Source organism: Pseudonaja textilis, chromosome 3 (assembly GCF_049901715.1).
Source record: "Pseudonaja textilis isolate UNSWEBS1 chromosome 3, rPseTex1.2, whole genome shotgun sequence".
In the NCBI taxonomy this organism is placed as follows: Eukaryota; Metazoa; Chordata; class Lepidosauria; order Squamata; family Elapidae; genus Pseudonaja; species Pseudonaja textilis.
The window spans coordinates 55,881,476-55,901,210 of record NC_141992.1 but is presented as its reverse complement, the minus strand read 5'-3'; the positions used below and the strand labels follow the sequence as shown (position 1 = coordinate 55,901,210).

The window sequence follows — 19,735 nt, the reverse complement described above, 5'->3', positions numbered from 1 at the left end:
AATGGTCATAAGTGTGAAAAATGGTCATAAGACTTTTTCATAAAAAGTTTAAACTTTTTATGAAAATGTGAACAATTACATACATTCTCAGACTTCTACATATATTTAAGTATAGGACAATTGGAATTTAGTTCCTATTCTTAAATACACTAATTCATTATTTATACTTGAATTTACATACATAGCAGTATATTTGATTATAGAAGAGTTGTGTAATATTTTGGAACTGGTGTCATCCAATATTTCTAATTTTTTAAAACTGTGTATGTTCTACAATGATTCAAAAATAATAAACCCCTAAAAATCCACTTTTTCTGATTTAAGATTTTATTCTTGTTTTGTAGGTTTATGGGTGTCTGTGTACATCAAGGACAATTGCATGCCCTTACTGAGGTAAGCTAATTACCTCTCCTTCTCTCGGCTTTGCAAAATTTCTTATGGTGATGCTAAATAATGTATTTAATGAAGTTGATTAGTATAGTTCTGACACAGGTACCAGAGATACAAAATAGTACTTTCCAGTATGCCCAATACTTGGAAATGGTGTAAAATGATACTATTATCTATGATATCAACACTTGCTAAGAAATCAAAGAGTACTAGGAGGGTCTTGTATTCACTTTCCCATTTTCATGGAGTCAACTAAGGAAAGCAGTGTAATCTGGGTGCTGCATTCATTTATGAACACAAATCAGATTGGTTAAAGTTTTTTCTGCAATTGCAGCCTCACCACCTTCTCAGTAGCTTTCCCCAGAAAGAGAAAGCTGAGAACTGATAAGCTTTCAAGAAGTAGTCTATTGAGACTTACTCAGATAATGCTCATTTCGGAGTAGATCACAAAAATTTTATTCTCCAGATGCATAGAAAATTCCTCAGAACAGCTCTGCAATTATTTTTCTAACTCATCCTTCCCCAGTAGGTTTCTGGGTTCTCTGTCTGACACATAGATACTACATTCATGTGAGTGAGTGTGATTAGGCAGATCAAGCTTTATAGAATGATTGTAGCAGATGTTTTTAATCTGGCATGAACACATTTTTAAATATCTTATCAAAATAGAAAATGTCTGGCTTTATGGTTGAATCATTTTTATCACTTCCGATTATATCATATGGCATTGAACTGAAATATCTCTTAAAGGCAACACAATTTTTAGAATATAAAGTGGGATATTAACATCTGATAGCTACATAGCATTCCTATAAATGACTGTATACCATTATCTGTAGTAAGTAGCATTAATATACAGTTGCAATGTATTTTGTATCGGTCTGTATAGATTGTTTTTCTTTTTTATTGATTCTTTTTTAGCCATTCTTTTAACAGATCTTTTATTTTTATGTATGACGCTATGCAAAGATATGAATGCTGCTTCTATTCTTAGTTCCTTACATTTGTGTTCTGTCAGAAGCCTGGCAGGCCACAATAAAAGAAGAGTAAAATGCTTAATTTAGGTTTGTAGGCTGAAACATTAGGAAGATGCTTTGAGAGTTTTTGATAAGAATCTTTATGTTCAGAAAAGATATTGAATTTGTGAATTTTCACATTATCTTAATTGGGTAATGTTTATTCACTTATTTAATATGCACCTTATCTTATTGTTGCATACCTTGTGGTAGTCTTCCCCTCCTTGTCTATTTTATTATGCTGCTGTCATTAAATCTCCTTTCTAGTTTTAAAATATCTAAAATAACAATACAGGGTAGAATATGGAACAAGATATACAGTAGGTTGAAACAAACACTTGGTTAACATAGAAACAAGGGACAAGTTGATTTATATTAAATAATTTAAAATGGGTTGACTTCTAGAAAATACCTCTGCTATCCTGTCAATATTAACCAGTCCTGATGATAAATACTGTCTTCCTGACAGGAGTATGTATTCTGAGGTTTGGCCTTCGTTGAGTTATTCCACCACCTAAATCCACATCTACTTCCAACCTCCTCTTCCTGGAGTATAACCTAGGAGGAGGTGTCCTGCATTGCCCTCTTTTGATTGGCTCTTCTTCCTCGTTGCCTCAGTTGCCCCACTCTTTCGCACAATGAAAATATCTTTAGACATGCTTTTTCTCTTAGCAAACTCATTGTTTCTGAAATATTGTAAGGGCAAAGTAAAGTAGCTCCTTGATTAAGAAGCAATCCCTTTACTAATCAATTGTTGGCTGTTCTTGTGACATATTTGTGCATATTTGTGAGTGTCAGTTATACTTTAGGATTTAGTGAAGGAAAATGAAAGATTGCTATGAATATAATGGTATCACAGACAGAAAATCTTGTTTAATGGGCAACCTGGTATGCTGAACTTAAATTCTCAGCAATTTTTACTAACTAAAGCAAAATGGGAGTTGAGAGTATTTATTTTATTAAGAGTTGATTACCTTGATCAAAATCTCTGAACTTTGTTTCATGATTTTCTGTTTGATCTTTGCTTTTCTGTTTGATCTTTGTTTGCTTCTAGTTGCTTATGCAGTGTGGAACTAGAAGGTTCCATACTGTCTTTTGCTTTCCAGTTGCAATATATAAAAGTAGGAGCTATTTCCTATTTTCTTGTTTGGATCATGGTTTTCTTACATGTTAGTTTTACTACATTTTCCATACATCTGTTCATTAATTGTAAAAGAAGTCTTACATGTAATATTTTTGTAATAGGAATGTCACATTTTATATCTGTAAAATGAAACTTCAGCTTGCAGAATTTACTGCCATTGGGATTCTTTTGTAGAATGTGCTTATGTGTGTCTTATTTAATGCTGCAGGCCAGAATTGAGAAATGAATATATCACCACACTCCAATTTGGTGTACCAAATATCCAAGGACATGGCATACACTCTTGGGTTTGATATTTTTTGTAATGTCTGGTTTTTAACTGGTGGTTTGCTTTGTTGTGACTTCCATTGTTTGTTCTCTATTCCTGACACAAAAAAACTGATTTTGGGATTGAGTGAGAAGGCTGTCGATTTCATTGGGAGAAGGGATATGTAGTACATGTGATTTTATTACTTACTGAAGTAGCACCTGCTTCTTCTGTAAGAAGAATTAAGGAAAAGAATTACAAAATTAAAAAGATTTTTGTCTCTTCAGTTAGATGGAAGACAAAAAATACAATAAAATGAGCTTATTGCACTTATTCTAATCCTTGTAATACCACTGCAATGAATGCAGAAATTGTGTAGTGCAAGAAAGTGCCAAAATTTTCCTGAAGTATTGGATAAATACAAGCAGTAGACAACATGATAATGGGAGCTCCTATTTAACACAAACATTCTGAGCACTGGTGATAGTTGCTTTGATATTGCTGGGAGATATGGATAGACTTGTCTCTTTAACACAGGCATCCCTTCAAGATCAAGTAATTTGGTGGAAGATACATACTGCTTAGTTTGCACTGGATCAGGGAAAAATCTGGACCATGTTCACCAGTATTAAATGAAATATTTATTGTTGTATGAGAGTACTTTTGTTTGAAACAAAGAAGTCATGCTGTACTTTAAAAAAACCCTTAGTATTATTTTTGGCTTGGATACTGTCTTCAAATGATTCAGATACTTTAGTGGTGAAGTCTCTTGAGATCTTAATGCATATTTCATGAAATTATTTTTAGTAACTGTCATGGCCTTTTGAAAAAATTGAACAGACTTTACCACTTGCACTGCACAAATAGAAGTTATTTCATTACTGAAATGTGATGGTTTTTTCTTATTCAACATTTATCTGTTGAATGCATATGTCTGTCCCTGATTTTAAAAAAAGAACCCCTAAATGAAATAGTTTTTATAAAATCACCGTTGAAGTGTTTGTCATTTTTCTCACAATAAACTAGTAAGCTCTGATTCTCTGATTCCTGGGGAAGGCATCATAGAGCTTTAAATGATAAAGATTTTCCTCCCCTCAGGCACTTGGATGAGGGTGAGAAGTTGTGGGGAGATGGGAAATGGAAGGGAAGAGAGATTAAACACGAACAATTAAGTAACAGAGAAGTTAGTCACGTTTCCCCTATAATGAGAATTTTTAGAGAAATTTAAAATAGCATCAAGGGATTATGAATTCTAACATATCTATAAAATTAAATATGTTGACTATGTGTCCCCATTTTTTGCAGGATGTAATAACGCCTATAGTCTGTGAGTGACCTGTCATTCTTGTCCCTTGTCTCTGTAAAGATGCAAGGTACACACAGATGGATACATTCTGGGATCATCCATGTAGTTTCTTTTTGGATAGAATGCTTACTGCATCCCCTTTCTCCTTACTGTTTTGATCATCCCTAGTCATGGAAAAGTCCAGGAACGCTGCTTTGCCAGCATAAAACTCTCCACTATGTGAAATACACTCCCAACAACAAAGCTGATTTAGCAGAAGTAATGGAGAAGCTTTTCTAGCTTTTTAGTGAGCTTGTTAATTGGTTCACAATGAATTCTTCCCTTGAAAGAATCCCGTGACTGCCCAGTTCCTCCACAACACCTCTACACAATATCTGTTATTGCAGCCTCTAGGGGTGAATGTTTAATATGGCACCATAGAGATACAGAAAAAGAGATAGATAAATGCTTGTTAGGGGAAGGAATTGGTAACTCCATAAATGTCATGCACACGAAAAGGTGACCAAAGGTTGCTTTCATTGTGAAAGGGAATGGGGCTTTAACACATTGATTGGCTGCAATTGGATGTATTTTTGCATTCAGCTGTTGGATAATTTAAGATGAGAAGTGATTGGATGAAAATATTGTTCATGAACTGCACTGTCACAGAAAATAGGGAAGTGTGAATCCCAGTTGATGAGGATTGCAGGAGGCAAAATATGTACAGTAGTGTTGAAATTATTAGCAGATCAAATGGGTTGCAGTATGCCAGAGCTCCTTTGTGGAGCAAGTTGTTTTGTCGCTTCACCTCCATTATGAGTCCTTTCAGATGTAATATTAAATTATAACATGCGGAAGAACATCCCAACAAGCTATTTTTTTCTTCTCCCCTCTTTACATGGAGTTTTTCCTCAATTTCTAGTTTTCGCTAATCTACTTCAAGTCAGTTTCAGAACATGGATTGAAATGGATTTGTGAATCATAATTTGGTAATGAGTACTAAGTATCATATATAATGAAATACGGTAAGCAGCAAGTTGAGGATAATGATACGAAAAGCATGCAAAATCACAAGAGTCTTGGTTGCCAGTTTTGATGCTAATACTTCTTAACTGAGTCATAGTTTATTCAGATTCTCCCCTGATTGCTCAAAAGATAGATTTTATCTTCTTTCAGTAATACAGTGAACAACAGTATTTTCCCCCTAAGAACAACATTCTTTAATCTGCCTAATGTTTGAATTTGTGTACTTTTATTTAAAATAATATGGCATATTTGGTCATTTTAGCCACCCAGACTTATTAATAAATAGATGTCTCAAATATTAAAATTAAAAATAAACATATATGTATAAATAAATGTGTGTTTCAACTGCAATCTAATTTTCTTCTATGTAAGCTTTTAAGATTTATTCTAAAAGGAAGAAATCTCCATGCCTCAGACAGTGCTGTTTTGAAAACTTTATATTCCCTTTTCTGCAACTTTGAACATTCACTGTGTTTTATTACTTATGAGTAAGTCAGCCCATAGAGTAAATCCACCTATAGTATTTTAACACCATTATTATCTTGGAAGTTTGCATGTCTCTTAGAGTTCTGGTAACATAGGCTGTCACATTATTAGTATTGGGGGTATACCATCTTAGGATGCTCTCAAAACACCCATGTCAATTTCAATAGGACTCTGTCCATTTTTTTAGCATGAATTAGATGGCTGATGCTTGAAGGTTTAACACATAAGAACATCTCATAAGAATGTATGAGTGCTCAAAGGTCTAGCAATTAAAATGTGTACTCATAATTCTGTGTACCTTTGTTAGTTAAACAATGCCTGAAATAAGTCTGTATTTCATGCTGTTGGACATTCTAATTCCTCCCAATTATAGACATGCATAAATAATCCTTAATATTAATTTAGAGCCATGCACCTAAACATTCAGGGTGGAGGCATCTCTCTCTATAGCTGCAAAACATGTGTCGTTATTCTTGTAGAAATAATTATTGACTTCTTTCCTGATACATTGATTTATGTATAATCTGATTCACATGATGTTTCCTTGATATAATGCCATACATATTTGGAATCTTGTGGAGAAAATTAAGAGGCCAAGCCATTTAATGTACATATGAGTCAGTTCACAATGTCTGCTTCTGTTGCTCCTGTTCATTCAGTTGACAGCTATATGTTCTTCCATATGAATAGAGATGTGAAAGTCTACTAGAACATTCCAATATATCACAAAAAATAGTGACTCATCAAACAATTTATATGCTGCCTCAATCCTAAAAGGATAACAAAATAGCTATAAACCTAATGCATTTAAACCAAAAATTCCTTTTGGAGTGTTAATTTTTGATACTATGTTTTTTCCTAAAATAAAACTCATTAAACCAGTGTACTGAAACTGTATAAATATAAACAATAGAACTGTAAAATAGAAATGTTTTTATTACTGTTTCATTAAGCAACAGGGAGCAACATCCCTTTAACAAAGAAAATTGTGACTTAGTTTAAATAAAGATCTTGCTATGTATGTTTTTTTTTTCCACTTAAGTTTTCAAAGTCTAAGCATGAATAAGTGAGTTATATAGAGTTGATTTTGGAACAAAGAATAAATGTTCTAAACCACTACTTATTATAGGAAAATATATATAATACAAAACTTAAATGTTAAAATCTAAATTAATATGTTGCGACACATGAGTAAGTAAAGATACAAAGCATGGCTCACCTATTATTTCATTTTTCCTCCTGTCTAAGGAGGCTCACCAAAATTGGGGTAGATATAGTTGGATGGGCTTAAAGCTTCTCAAAGATAATCAACATGTAATCAAAGGGTTGGGCAGAAAATGTACTGTAAAGACAGTTCAAGAGTCAGTCAAGCATATACTCAAAGTTTCAGACCAATATGTGCAAAAGTCAGAGTATAAACTGAGTCAGAGTCCAAAAAGTCAATCCAGAAGTCCAGTGCAAGATTCGAGATAGGAAGTCACAGGTGTATGTAAGATATTGGGCTGATTTTCTAACTGAAGAGGCAAAGACTATACAAAAGACTTCTCGCTTTTTTCTCCAAGCCCCAACTGATATACATAATTCAGACTGCAGTTATTCAAATGGGGGTTCTTAGTAGGACATTATTCCGAAGAAACCATTCCTCATATTTTTTTTGTGCTTTCCCACCTTTGAGATTTTACTAGTTGATACCATTCCCCAAATTTGAAAATTTTGAAGAATCTCCGGATCTAGGTCAGAGTCTATGACTAATTTTCCATGCTTATTGGGGTTAAATCATCTTGTTTTATGTTCGTATAATCTGTCATTTTTATATCCAATGTTAAATCAATTTTTTGTTCAATACAATATATTTGTCTCCTTGTCCAGTACAATGTTTCTTTTTCTTCCATACCATCATCTATTTTGTCAATAAATTTATCAACAGCGACAGAATCTTTAAAATTAATTTTTGAGTCATTTGATCCCATTTCTCCATGCAGCCATTGTTCTTTTTACTTCTGGCACCCTCTAGTGATCAACTTTCAAATATCCATCTTTTTTATATGTGAAACATAACTTCTTTCCCACGGGAAAAATTCTTATATTTACTTAATCCATTTATAATAAATCTATCTGGGCCATTCATTCATACATAACTTTTAAAAAACAATGCTCAATTCCCCTTTCCCCTTTTAACTCCTTAATTTAAATTTTTGTATATCTTGAAATCTTATTTAAAATTTTGTTCACAAAAGGTTGAAGAAAAAATCTCACACACTAAAAATCTAAAAGGTTCTTAATATTTAAAAAAGTAGTTTTAAAAAGTTCAAAGTAATTAAGAAGTGAGAATTGGTAGAACTTTGACTCCAAAACAGCTGTGAGCTCAAATAGAAATCCCTCAATACTCAATGACTCCACAAACCAATTAAAGAACATCTTTTTCTATGGTTTACTCATGAGAAATAGCTTTGTGGAGGATATGTGAATGATCTTGAGATCTTTCTTTATTCCAGAAAGATTTTTCATTAGTACAGAACCTGCATCCAGATCTATATAGATCTCTCAAAATATTATGGAAGAAAATAGCAAAATATTTGATTGTGCTAAGTAGTATTCTTAGTAGCCATCTCTATGACCCAGAAATAAGTATTCTTGGCTTTCAGTCTTTTTTTTTTTTGCAGTAATTTTATTATTGTTTTCAATTAAAAGATGAAAGCTACCATAATACAAACTAAAATTAAAAGAATAGAAAGAAAAAAGTATAGAAAAGAGAAAAATAAAAATATAATTAAGAAAAAATATTTAATAAATGACTTCCCTCTTCATCGCAACAAATGTAAACAACTTTAATAATTTATTACCTTCTCTTAAAATTCAACAAAAGATCTTTTCCCCATATTTCATCTCTTATCTATAAACAGATCCTTAATGCTCAGTTATGCAATCCTGGTCACCAAAAGTCCACTAAAGGTTATCAGAGGTCACAAATTATTTTAATCTTGATAAAATAAACCAACTTTACCTTCCTTTTTTTCCTTTAAACCATCTTAATTTTTAATCCCTTCAAATAGTTTTTTAAAGTTTCAACTTGTATTTAAAACTTATTTCACTAAGGATTGAAGGAAACTCATCAGGTGTTATGAAAAATTGTCATCCAGAAAGATCTCAATGTTGAGCCCCGATCCGGACTTAACAAACTATTTCCAGAAGTGATTAGAAAAGGAAGCATGCAACTCTGTGCCCATAAAGGCTCTGACTGCAATTTGGGCAGAAATTGCATTCCCTCATCTTCCAGAGCAGGAGACTAGTATGTTATAAGCTCCATGTGAGGAAAAAATTTATGGAGCAGCTTGAGGGATTGTGTGTTCTTGTCCAGAGACAAATTTTGAAGAGCCATTCTACTTGCTGGCTCTTCATTCCACCATAGTTGTCATCTCTACTTTTAATGGAGCCATTCTCAGTTCATCATTTCTTTGTCTTCCACAGATTTACATCTGGGCAGTAAATCTGTGATTATCTTTCTTTTAAAGGTTTTGATTAGAAAGAATTATGAATGGTAAAATAAATTGTAGACTTTGTGGGTACAAGAAAGATTTGAAAAAAAAATCTTAAGAGCACCATATAATAGCAAAGAGGTGTAGGATGCAAAATCTTGCTGCACAGATCTTGTATTTGTGGAAAACATAAATGTGTTTCCTGCTTTTCCAGATGATTTTTTTTCCTGCCAGTCATGTATAATGTTCTCTGTGCAATTGCCTTTTTCACTTGCTAATTGCTTTGAGATCAGATTAAGTTACTGTTACAAGGAACAAAGTTCTTGAAACAAAGTGGCCAATTATTATGAAACTGGATATAGTTGCATTATTCAAAGTCTTTAAATAGTGCCAAATCAGATGACAGATAACAGATAATCAGAGTTGGAAGGGACCTTGTAGGTCATCTAGTCCAACCCCCCACCCAAGCGGGAGACCCTACACTATTTCTGACAAATGGCAGGCCAATCTCTTCTTGAAAGTCTCAAGTAATGGTGCTCCCACAACTTCCGAGGGTGAGCTGTTCCATTGGTTGATAGTTCTCACTGTCAGAAAGTTTCTCCTTATTTCCAGGTTAAATCTCTCCTTGTTCAGTTTCCATCCATTATTCCTTGTCTGGCCTACAGGCGCTTTAGAAAATAAGTTGACCCCTTCCTCTCTGTGGCAGCCCCTCAAATCTTGGAAGACCTCTATCATGTCTCCCCTGGGCCTTCTCTTTACTAGACTAGCCAAGCCCAGTTCCTGCAACCGTTCGTTGTATGTTTTAGCCTTCAGTCCCCTAATCATCCTGGTTGCTTTTCTCTGTACTTTTTCTAGAGTCTCAACATCTTTTTTATAATGTGAACAAAACTGGATGCAGTACTCTAGGTGTGGTCTTACTAAGGCTTTATAGAGTGGTATTAGTACTTCCCTTGATCTTGCTTGTATCCCTCTGTTCAGGGGTGGGATTCAAATTTTTTAACAACCAGTTTTGGCTGTGGCTTAGGTGGTGGGCGTGGCTTGGTCATGTGATTGGGTGGACATGGCTTGGTGGTCATGTTATTGGCTGGGTGTGGCCAACTCAATATCTTACATCGAGGCACACATCTCCTCGCCTGGCCGCTCATGACTGTGGGGTTGCTGCAACAGTCATAAGTGTGAAAAATGGTAATAAGTCACTTTTTTCAGTGCCATTGTAACTTTGAATGGTCACTCCACACAAGCAAAGTACCAGCAAAGGAGGGAAAAAAAACTCCAGAGAAGTTCCTGAGACAGGGAGTCTAGTCCTGCCAAGAATGTAATAAGAATTAATGGAGAGGCAGTTTCTGTAAGCAACACCAGAATGTTTCCTTCCTGCCTTCCTTACAGGATTAGGCCAGTAATTTCTTCTAACAACAGGTTCTCCGAACTGCTTAGAATGTTAACAACCGGTTCTAGCAAATAAGTGCGAACTGGTAGAATCCCACCCCTGCCTCTGTTAATACAATTTAGGATTGAATTAGCCTTTTTGGCTGCTACTGCACACTGCTGGCTCATATTTAGCTGGTTATCCATTAAGACTCCAAGATCCCTCTCACAGTTACTGCTATTGAGCCTGGTTTCACCCAGTCTATATGTGTACTTTTGGTTTTTCTTGCCTAGGTGTAGGACTTTACTTTTCTCTACATTGAATTTCATTTTGTTAGATACAGCCCAGTGTTCTAGTCTGTCAAGATCCATCTGGATCTTTAGCCTTCATCTTCACCTATCTCTGAACTGTACTTTAATTGTGTACTAAATAGCTGTGAGTTACATATACATATGCCCTCTTTCCACTCTCCATAGCATGGTTTCAGATCGTCAACGTCTATTTTTAAAATAGAAGTCCCTTCACTAGTATATTCCAAATGGGATGCAGAGGTTATTCTGCTTAAATGAACAATGATTGTTCAAGCTGCAGTTCAGTTTCCCTCAGTTTGGACATAATAATGGAATTGCAATAGTTAGGAAATTGCATCTTCTAAGTTTTTATTTCCCATAACACTGACAATATGTTGATGGAAACCACAGTGCATATTTTGTGCATATCTTGACTCTTGACAAATGTATCTTTTCTTTTATGTATACTGAGAGCATTTGCACCAAGACAAATTCCTTGTGTGTCCAATCACTCTTGGCCAATAAAGAATTCTAATTCTAGTGCCATTTTATATAAGTTGTCAAGAAGTATGTAAGGGTTAATAGTATTAATAGTTGTATAGTTTCTACAAAACTAATAGAGTAGCTTTCCTTAGCACCAGGTCAGGGCCTATAATGGGCCATTTGAAGTCTGTTCCATAACCGTATATAAAGTTAGATTAAAATGGACAATCTATTGCACTCAGAAATATTTGGAGCCAAGATATTACTCCATAACAGAGCCTTGGAGGCTGTTTATTAAAACAATTTATAGGCTGCCCAAATCCTGAACAGTTTATAGTTAAAAGGTTTTTATAATGTACAAAATTCAGAAAAAATTGTACACCCTAGAATCATAAACTGGAAAAAACAACAACCATCTAGCATGGGCTCAACCTTTGCTCTTTTCCAGAGACTGGGAAAATAACCAATTTTTAATAGATTCTTGAACACCTTCAAAGTGAGAGCCACCCGGATCACCGAACAGATTATTTTTCCTCTTGCCCTCCAAATATATTGGATTTCAATTTCAGTATATTATCCTGCAGAGGCATTTTCAATCTCATTTCAATTAATGTGAAACTCTCATGCATTTTTAAGTGTCATACAATCGAGCTGCATGCTAAAGTGATGTTCACCACTTTCATTAATCATTTCATTGTTCTCCCTGTCCTTATAAGGAAGGAAAGGCAAGGTTCAAGTTCATATAAAGGTGGCTATAATTCTCCAAAGAACCTGATTGCATTTATGGATTGTGTAAACTGAAAATTATAAATATCGATTGTAGAGCCATTGATTGGCTGTTTAACAACTATAGCATTCTGATTGATTTATTGAGTAGACTTGTACCCTGCCACAATCAAATAACTTTTAGCGACTAATATAATGTACAGTATAATAATTAAAACATCCATAGTGAACACAGCCCAACACACCAATGGAAAGAAGAATCAATAACAACAAATAAAATCATAAAATTCATTAGTATATTAATTTATTATAGTTTGTACTGTATTCAGATTTGAAAAGATGCTCTTGAACATGCTGCCAGGTTTTCAGCTCATTTCTGCATTTTGGAAGAAGAAATGAAACTCTTTTGTTCTTTTTAAAGAAAAAAATGGTTGCTAAAATCATACATTTTGTAGGGAACATTGAGAAGTTATTTAAATACATAATTTTTTAGTGTGGATCACTTTAATTACCTTCTTCCACATCCATAAAATGTCCAGATTTCAGTCATGAAGTCAAACTATGGTAAAGCATGAAAAAGGGTGACCTTTATCAAAACAGGTTTGGAAAACCCAAGTATCAGGTGCTTCCATGGACCAGATAGCTCAGGAAAGTAGACCCTATTATGTCTAGAATTCCACCCTTCAGAAACTCACATTCAAAATAAGATCAGGACATCTAGTGTATATTATAATATCATAGTAGACCACTAAAATTCTGTATCATTGCCTACTGCTATGTAGAGAATCAGGCAGAGAAACCTGAAGGAGAATCAGGCCTTTTTCCAATCTAGTCTATGATAAAATAGTTTGGCCAACTGTTTTCCTATTCTTTGACTGGGTGTTCAGCAGCAGAAATTTCAATCCATTGACTATTGTCAAACTCTTGCAGGTTTTTTGAATGAAGAAACAGTTTGCAAGCATTTAACTTAATCCAGTTGCATATTTTCTAAAGCCATAATTAGGTCATTTGGCAGATACTGTAGTACAGTTTATCTGAGCAACAGGATCTAGTTTCATCTCTCTCTTTGGTTTGAACTTAAGAAGTGCAGTAATTAAAATAGTTGCAATTATAGTTGTTGTCTTCAATTGCACATCTATTTTGCTCCAGTTAATATTAACAGAAAATATTTCCCATGTTAGTGTAGTTCTGAGACCCCAAATCATAAATCCTATTTGCAAATATGAAATTATTAATAAAAGTTGTTTGGTTTTATTGATTAAAAAAGTATCAATTTCTGGTGGAAGAGTTTCCACTTTGAATAACTTAGTATTTCCATGATAGAGAACAGTGATCCTGAAAACTTGCTACATTGGTTGAATGTGATGCAAGTCTCACTGAACAATATAGTACCTGTATTTTTCTGAGGCCCAGCAAGCTGTTATTTATAAAGGCTAATATAGCAAGATGATCTTAATAAAAAGGATTATTTGCCAAAGAAATATATTTATAGTTCTAGTTAAAAATGGCATGCCACTATATTCCTTGTGACATAATCTAAAATGCTTCTGGCAAAAATATGCTATTTAAATATGGTATTTAAGATCTGTGCCAATCTCCAGACAAATAAAATGTTTTGATCTCTTTTAGATTCTTGAGTATTTTGGCTAGAAATTAACAGCTCCTCTATTTGTTGGCCAGTACATTATACCAAGATACTGGTTGATGTTAATACCGAGCTGTCATATACAGTATAAATCTGTGTATGAAGAATTCATATTCATTTCTTTGCATATTGTTGAATTTTTTTCTTCTTAACAAATGTGATCTATCATTTGATAATATTACTATGCAGCCCTGAAAATTGAACTGGCTTGTAGAATAATTTCACCAGTTTACAAAATTGTATATCTTAATCATTTATAAGTGAGATACAGGCAAATGAATTATACAAATATAAGGGAGAAGAAAGCTTTTATCACGCTGTGCTGGTAAATAGTAACTATGATTATGAAAAACCAGGATACTATGTTATAAATTTCTATTGTACTTGCTTATTCTTAAACTTACATTATTGATTTTTATGAGCACTTTAAGGAATTGGGCAAAATAAGAATCAAAATTATTGTATTTTCTTCCAGTGCTTAATCTTATCTTAATAATATAGAGTCATATTTTTTACTTGGCTAGAGGAACTGGTTACAGTGTACCATTATTATAATAGGATATTTTAATTCAGTTGCATTAATGTGATAGACAAAGAAGAGCTCTTCACTAAATCCAGCTCCATGTTGAAATGTACCATCGTTTCTCACCAGTATTTGTTTGCCTTGAACTACATTTTAACCATAGCTTTGTTTCTTTACAGTACATCAACTGTGGTAACCTGGAACAGTTGTTAGATAGTAATCAGCACTTGTCCTGGACAGTGCGAGTAAAGCTGGCATTGGATATCGCTCTTGGACTCAATTATCTTCATTATAAGGGAATTTTCCACAGAGATTTGACTTCCAAGGTAATGTTCTTCTATCTGATCGTATTTGCTGGCAGCAAATTTCTTGGAATTGTTTTGTTCTCTTTATCCCTTCTCCAAACTGTGTTGTCTTATTATCAGAAGAAAGCAAAATGCAATTGTGAATTATGAATTATACTTCCAGGAAAATAGATGTAAAATTAACTCATTTGGTGCAATGTTGTTATAGCTTTTTAACTTCTATAACGTTCTAAGGCTAATCTATTGGTATAAAACATAATATCTTATTAAAAATGAGTAGTGATGTTGCTTTCAAACTGTGCTTCAAATATTTAAAATGCACCTATTTTTTTAGGTATAAATTGTTTATACCTAAATTGTATCTATTTTTAATAGGTATATTAAAATATTTAAAATGTACCTATTTTTTTAAAGAAGCTAGTCACCTGCAAGTATGCCAGAACTGTAAATGAGAATCCGAAATATCTATATATTACTAAAATTCTCCTCATTACATGGGTGAAATTGGTGCATCATAGGACAACAATTTGAATAAAGTTGGGCTAACTTACAGAATGTGCCTAAATTCCAGGATCTGTAACTCCAGAGGAAATGAAATTAAGGGAATGTTGTGGTTGCTTCAGTACTGCTGGCTGCTACTGAGCTGTGGCTATGATTGATTTTTATTTTCAAAATTCCATTCCATTCTGTAACAGTTTCTCTGCTAGTCTTGCAATCCCTTATTCCCTCCCTACCCAGCAGCAAGGAATTGACTCTTCATGTAGATTTTAAAGAAGCTACAACTTTAGCTGCATGAAGAAAGACCTGAATATTTTTATTGCTTTATGTTCCTCTTCTCTGGCACACAATATTCCCATATTCTGATCCTACACAGTTAGTCCTGGGATTTCTCTACCATCTTTTTTTGCTGGTAGGTACATTGTACAACACAGCCTTGTCATAATCAATAATAAAATTGCATGACTGTACTTGTACATATTAAAATAACTTCCCTATGGTACATAGCAAACACAATTGATTATAATGACCTAGAGCATTGGGTTAAACTAACCAAGAATTTAAGAAATCACGGTACCATTTATCATAAATATCTTTTCCACAAATTCTAAATATGGTTCTTTATTGAACCTTAATAAAATAGTACTTTAAAGAATTCCTAAATAGTCTTATGTGCTAATGGAGGGAGGGAAATAAATGATTATCATTAAATCATTGAAGCTACTTACAAAAAGATAGTTTCAAGTGTGGATTTTTACCATATTTTTACCATTGCAGTATGATTAATGTTATTCCTTTAGGATTTATGTACATTTTGCAGTGAACAAATATTCAACCTCAAATAAACTAATAAACTAATAAATTTTTATTAGGAATAACAATAGTCATAATTGAAAAGATTCAAAATACATTGGATGTGGAGTTCAGGGGCCTTTATGTACAGTTAAAAATCCAAAGTGAGTTGTGCATTCTAAAATTCATTTAGGTGAGAACTAATAATATTTAGGATAAATATTATTTAATAAAATCAACTACTGTATCTTTGTACATGGAAAAACATGCTTGAATTTTGATAGTGTAATGCAGTGGTGGGATTCAAAAATTTTTACTATCAGTTCTGTGGGCATGGCTTGATGGGCGGTGGCAGGGGAAGGATACTTCAAAATCTCCATTCTCTCCCCACTGCTGGAGGAAGGTTACTGCAAATCCCATTCCCTCTACCCCCCACTGATTTCCAGCTCCGTTTTCCTGTACAGGGCAACCAAAGAAGACCCAGCCGATCAGCTGGGACTTGGGAGGCAGAAAATAGCTGGGGGCGGGGCCAGTCAGAGGTGGTATTTGCCGGTTCTCTGAACTACTCAAAATTTCCGCTATCGGTTCTCCAGAACTGGTCAGAACCTGCTGAATACCACCTCTGGTGTAATGCCAGTTTGATCTTGTGGTTAAGACATCAGCCTTGAAAACAGGAGACCGTGAGTTCCAGTCCCAACTGAGGCATGATGGCCCACAGTCACCCTCTCTCAATTCAATTCTCCTTACAGGCTGATTTTTTGGGGAGAAATAGAATGAGGAAGGTATATTAGATATCTTCACTGCCTTTAGTTGCTTGTAAAAATAATAAAGGTGGGATACAAATAAATAAAATGTATTTTCCCAACTTCTTTAGTTATTCTTTAAATTGTTCATGATCAATATTGTTAATATCACAAAATGCCTGTTCAACATATTCTGATGTTCATTCTTGTTTGCTTTTAACAGATATGCATTTATGTGCTATGCTCAATATTCAGCACAGTTGGAGCAGAAGTTATTTAATGGGGGGCGGGGAGAACAGTACTATAGTAACAGTACTGTGTAGATACCATATGTCCTCAGGCTATGTGGATATTTTAAGATCTGGTTATAGGCACTTGGTGAAATATCTGTCACAGGAAGGTTGCCTTCACCAAATAGCTATTGTAGAAGGAAGGGTCAGATAGTAGGCTTGCTTTTTACTGCCCCCTCAAGGCCAATTGTTTTCAAGTCTTTGCTTACCATTGTTGTAGTTACAAACAAAGCATTTGCCATTTTTGTTTTTTAAGAATACCAATAGGGCCATGTGGAATTGTTTATCAAAAGCTGAGGATGACACTTAGCTTTCAGTGTGCCTTTTTTAAAATTCTGTTAATTATTCAATATTCTTTTAAACTTTTAAAAGGCAGAATGGGCTAAGAGGTTGGCAGATACTGACATGTTCATAGGTAGTGAAATCAAAATCAAATTATTTATTGCAGCGATATTACATCTGTACCATACCTACTTAATATTCATTATTGTTTCTTTGCTTTTATTCAGAACTGTTTAATAAAAAATGATGAGAATGGATATTCTGCTATAGTAGGTGATTTTGGCTTGGCAGAGAAAATTCCTGATTATAGGTAAGCGTTATTTCTAAGTAAACACCAATTAGAGTTTAATAATATTATAATGTTAAGCTAAATAATTGTGAATCACTGATCATTGCCTTCTACAATTCAGCATTTGACTTAAAACTGTTTTGGATTATTTACTGAATTCCTTACTTTTTAGCTTTTGCATATAATCATTCTCTATCTGCATAAACAATACATTTGTGATAGGTCACTGATGCAGATAATAAATGTTTTTTAAAGAGCATTTTTGCAGTTTTAACAGTTTAAAAAGAATCTTTAAGATATCCATTTAGATTTTATTGCCATGTATAAATGATTTGCACACATAGGTATAACTTTGCTTAAACTTTTCACTATGGCACATAAACATTTTATTCTTTCAGTAGGCTTTGTAATATATTTCCTAGTAGAATAACTTTCAGGATTTTGAAATATGTGAAATAATAACAATATTGTCCTATAGACTTTGATTGGAATGGAATGGTAATCATTCATGTTACTTTTCTAAATTTGTTGAAGTGAGAAGTTGCCAGTGGTAGGTTCTCCTTACTGGATGGCACCTGAAGTGCTGCGTGATGAGCCATATAATGAAAAGGTAGGTATGTTTGCAGGGGTGGACTTCAAAATTTTTAGCAATGGGTTCTCTGCCCAGTTGCTGGGTGGGGGTGGCCATGGTGAGAATGGCCTAGTCAGCCTCCTGCACCACTGTGTGGGGGGGTGGACTTTCCTCCAGCCTCCATGAGGGCAAATATGGCCTCCCGGGCTCCGAAGGCTCTCTGGAGGCCAGAAAGGGGCCCATTTCCAGCCTTCCCGAACTTCTGGGAGGCCCATTTTTCACCCTCCCGTTTTTCATCCTCCCTGAGCTTCCAAGCACGCCCTGCACTTACCTGCATCAAAAATGGGCTGTGTGGGGACTCCTGGGAGGAGGGGCGCATTGGGGTTGGTGGGGTCAGCCAGGACTGGGATTTGGGGGTTTCCCAAACTGCACAGAATCTTAGCTAGGGGCTCTCCCGAACACCTGCGAATTCCCAGCAGCCCATCCCTGTATGTTTGAAATAAATACTGTTAACATAAGATGTTGCCCTGGGATATTTAAGCAAGGAGAACTTGTACCTAGCATTTTTCTCTTATGTAAGCTATGTTTTCTATTTTTAAATCTTTCTAGTTAGATTACCTCATGAAAATTCTGTTGCCTGTAATAAACTTGATATCCTATGGGGCAATTGTTTGCTTTCTATATTGAGAATCTAAAATTTTATTTTTAGCTAACTTTGAGAACAGTATTATAAGTACTTATCCATCTTTTGTGAAATAATGATTTTTAAAGTTGTAAATCAAAATTACACTACTTATCAAGGGACAATGCCATATTTTCCCTTAATTTATAATTTTGTTAATAACAATATTCTGTCTTCCAATAAAAGCTGTAGCTTTAAAAAAAATCAGTAAAAGCTGATAAATATTTTTCAAGTTTTATAGCTCCCTCTAATGATGAAGGAACAGTACTGCAGTCTTTTTCTTAGCTGGTTGAATTTGGGGTGCCCTCAGAAATTTGCAAGTGGTGCAGTAGGTAATTTAAGCTTTTGCAATGTGTTAGGCACCCATTTTTCACCCATGTGATAGGAACAAAGAAAAATTCTTAAACCATGGGGGACCTGCGATGGAAGGGAAAGAATATACCTGCAAAATAAATCTGGGATCATATTCTCTCTTTTAGGCAGATGTGTTCTCATATGGGATCATCCTTTGTGAGATTATTGCAAGGATCCAGGCAGACCCAGACTATCTCCCTCGAACAGAGGTGAGCAAAGTTCACTGATAAGGACCGTCAAGGAAAAAAAATGAGTTTCATGGGTAATCAATTTCCATAGAGTTGCCAAATGAGCTATAAAAGTTGCAATAAACCATTAATCCTTTGTTACGTTTATATGCCAAGCTTGGCACAGAATGCTGTTCCCTCCCTCTCTCTTCCCTCCCTTCCACATTTAAAGTTCATAATTATCCTTGCATAATGTTGGATTGAATATTGCATTAATCAGCCAATTTTAAAGAGATTAACTGTCATAATACCAAAGAGATTTCTATGGCTTCTTCATTCATGAGAAGAGGGCAGTTTGATCAAGATATTTCTTCTTTTGATTAGATCTCACCCACATCTTTTTGTCTTTTCAACTGATAATGATGAAAAGGTGGCTATTTTGCTTATACAACATCATTTGTTTGTTTTACATCAACACTATTTTAAAGTGTTTTTGTCTTCTTTTATAAATGGCATATTGTTTTGAAGTTAGGTTTTGAGAAATACACGCATTAGCAATCTTAAAAAATATTAAAGTGGAAAAAAAACTCTAGTTCGGCGAGTCAGTTGACATAAAAGGTCTGTTTTATGTTTGAAAATTTTTGTATATGAAAATTCCA

General features: G+C 34.4%; 1 protein-coding gene across 1 annotated transcript in view; it reads left to right on the top strand.

The window, feature by feature from the left end:
* TESK2 (testis associated actin remodelling kinase 2) overlaps positions 1-19,735 on the top strand; it is a 54,101-nt gene that overhangs the window by 21,438 nt on the left and 12,928 nt on the right. Inside the window, exons 4-8 of the mRNA XM_026707008.2 lie at positions 345-393; positions 14,283-14,429; positions 17,241-17,323; positions 17,837-17,912; positions 19,035-19,118. Of these exons, the coding sequence (XP_026562793.1) occupies positions 345-393; positions 14,283-14,429; positions 17,241-17,323; positions 17,837-17,912; positions 19,035-19,118 (439 nt within the window). The remainder of the gene's footprint in view (positions 1-344; positions 394-14,282; positions 14,430-17,240; positions 17,324-17,836; positions 17,913-19,034; positions 19,119-19,735) is intronic.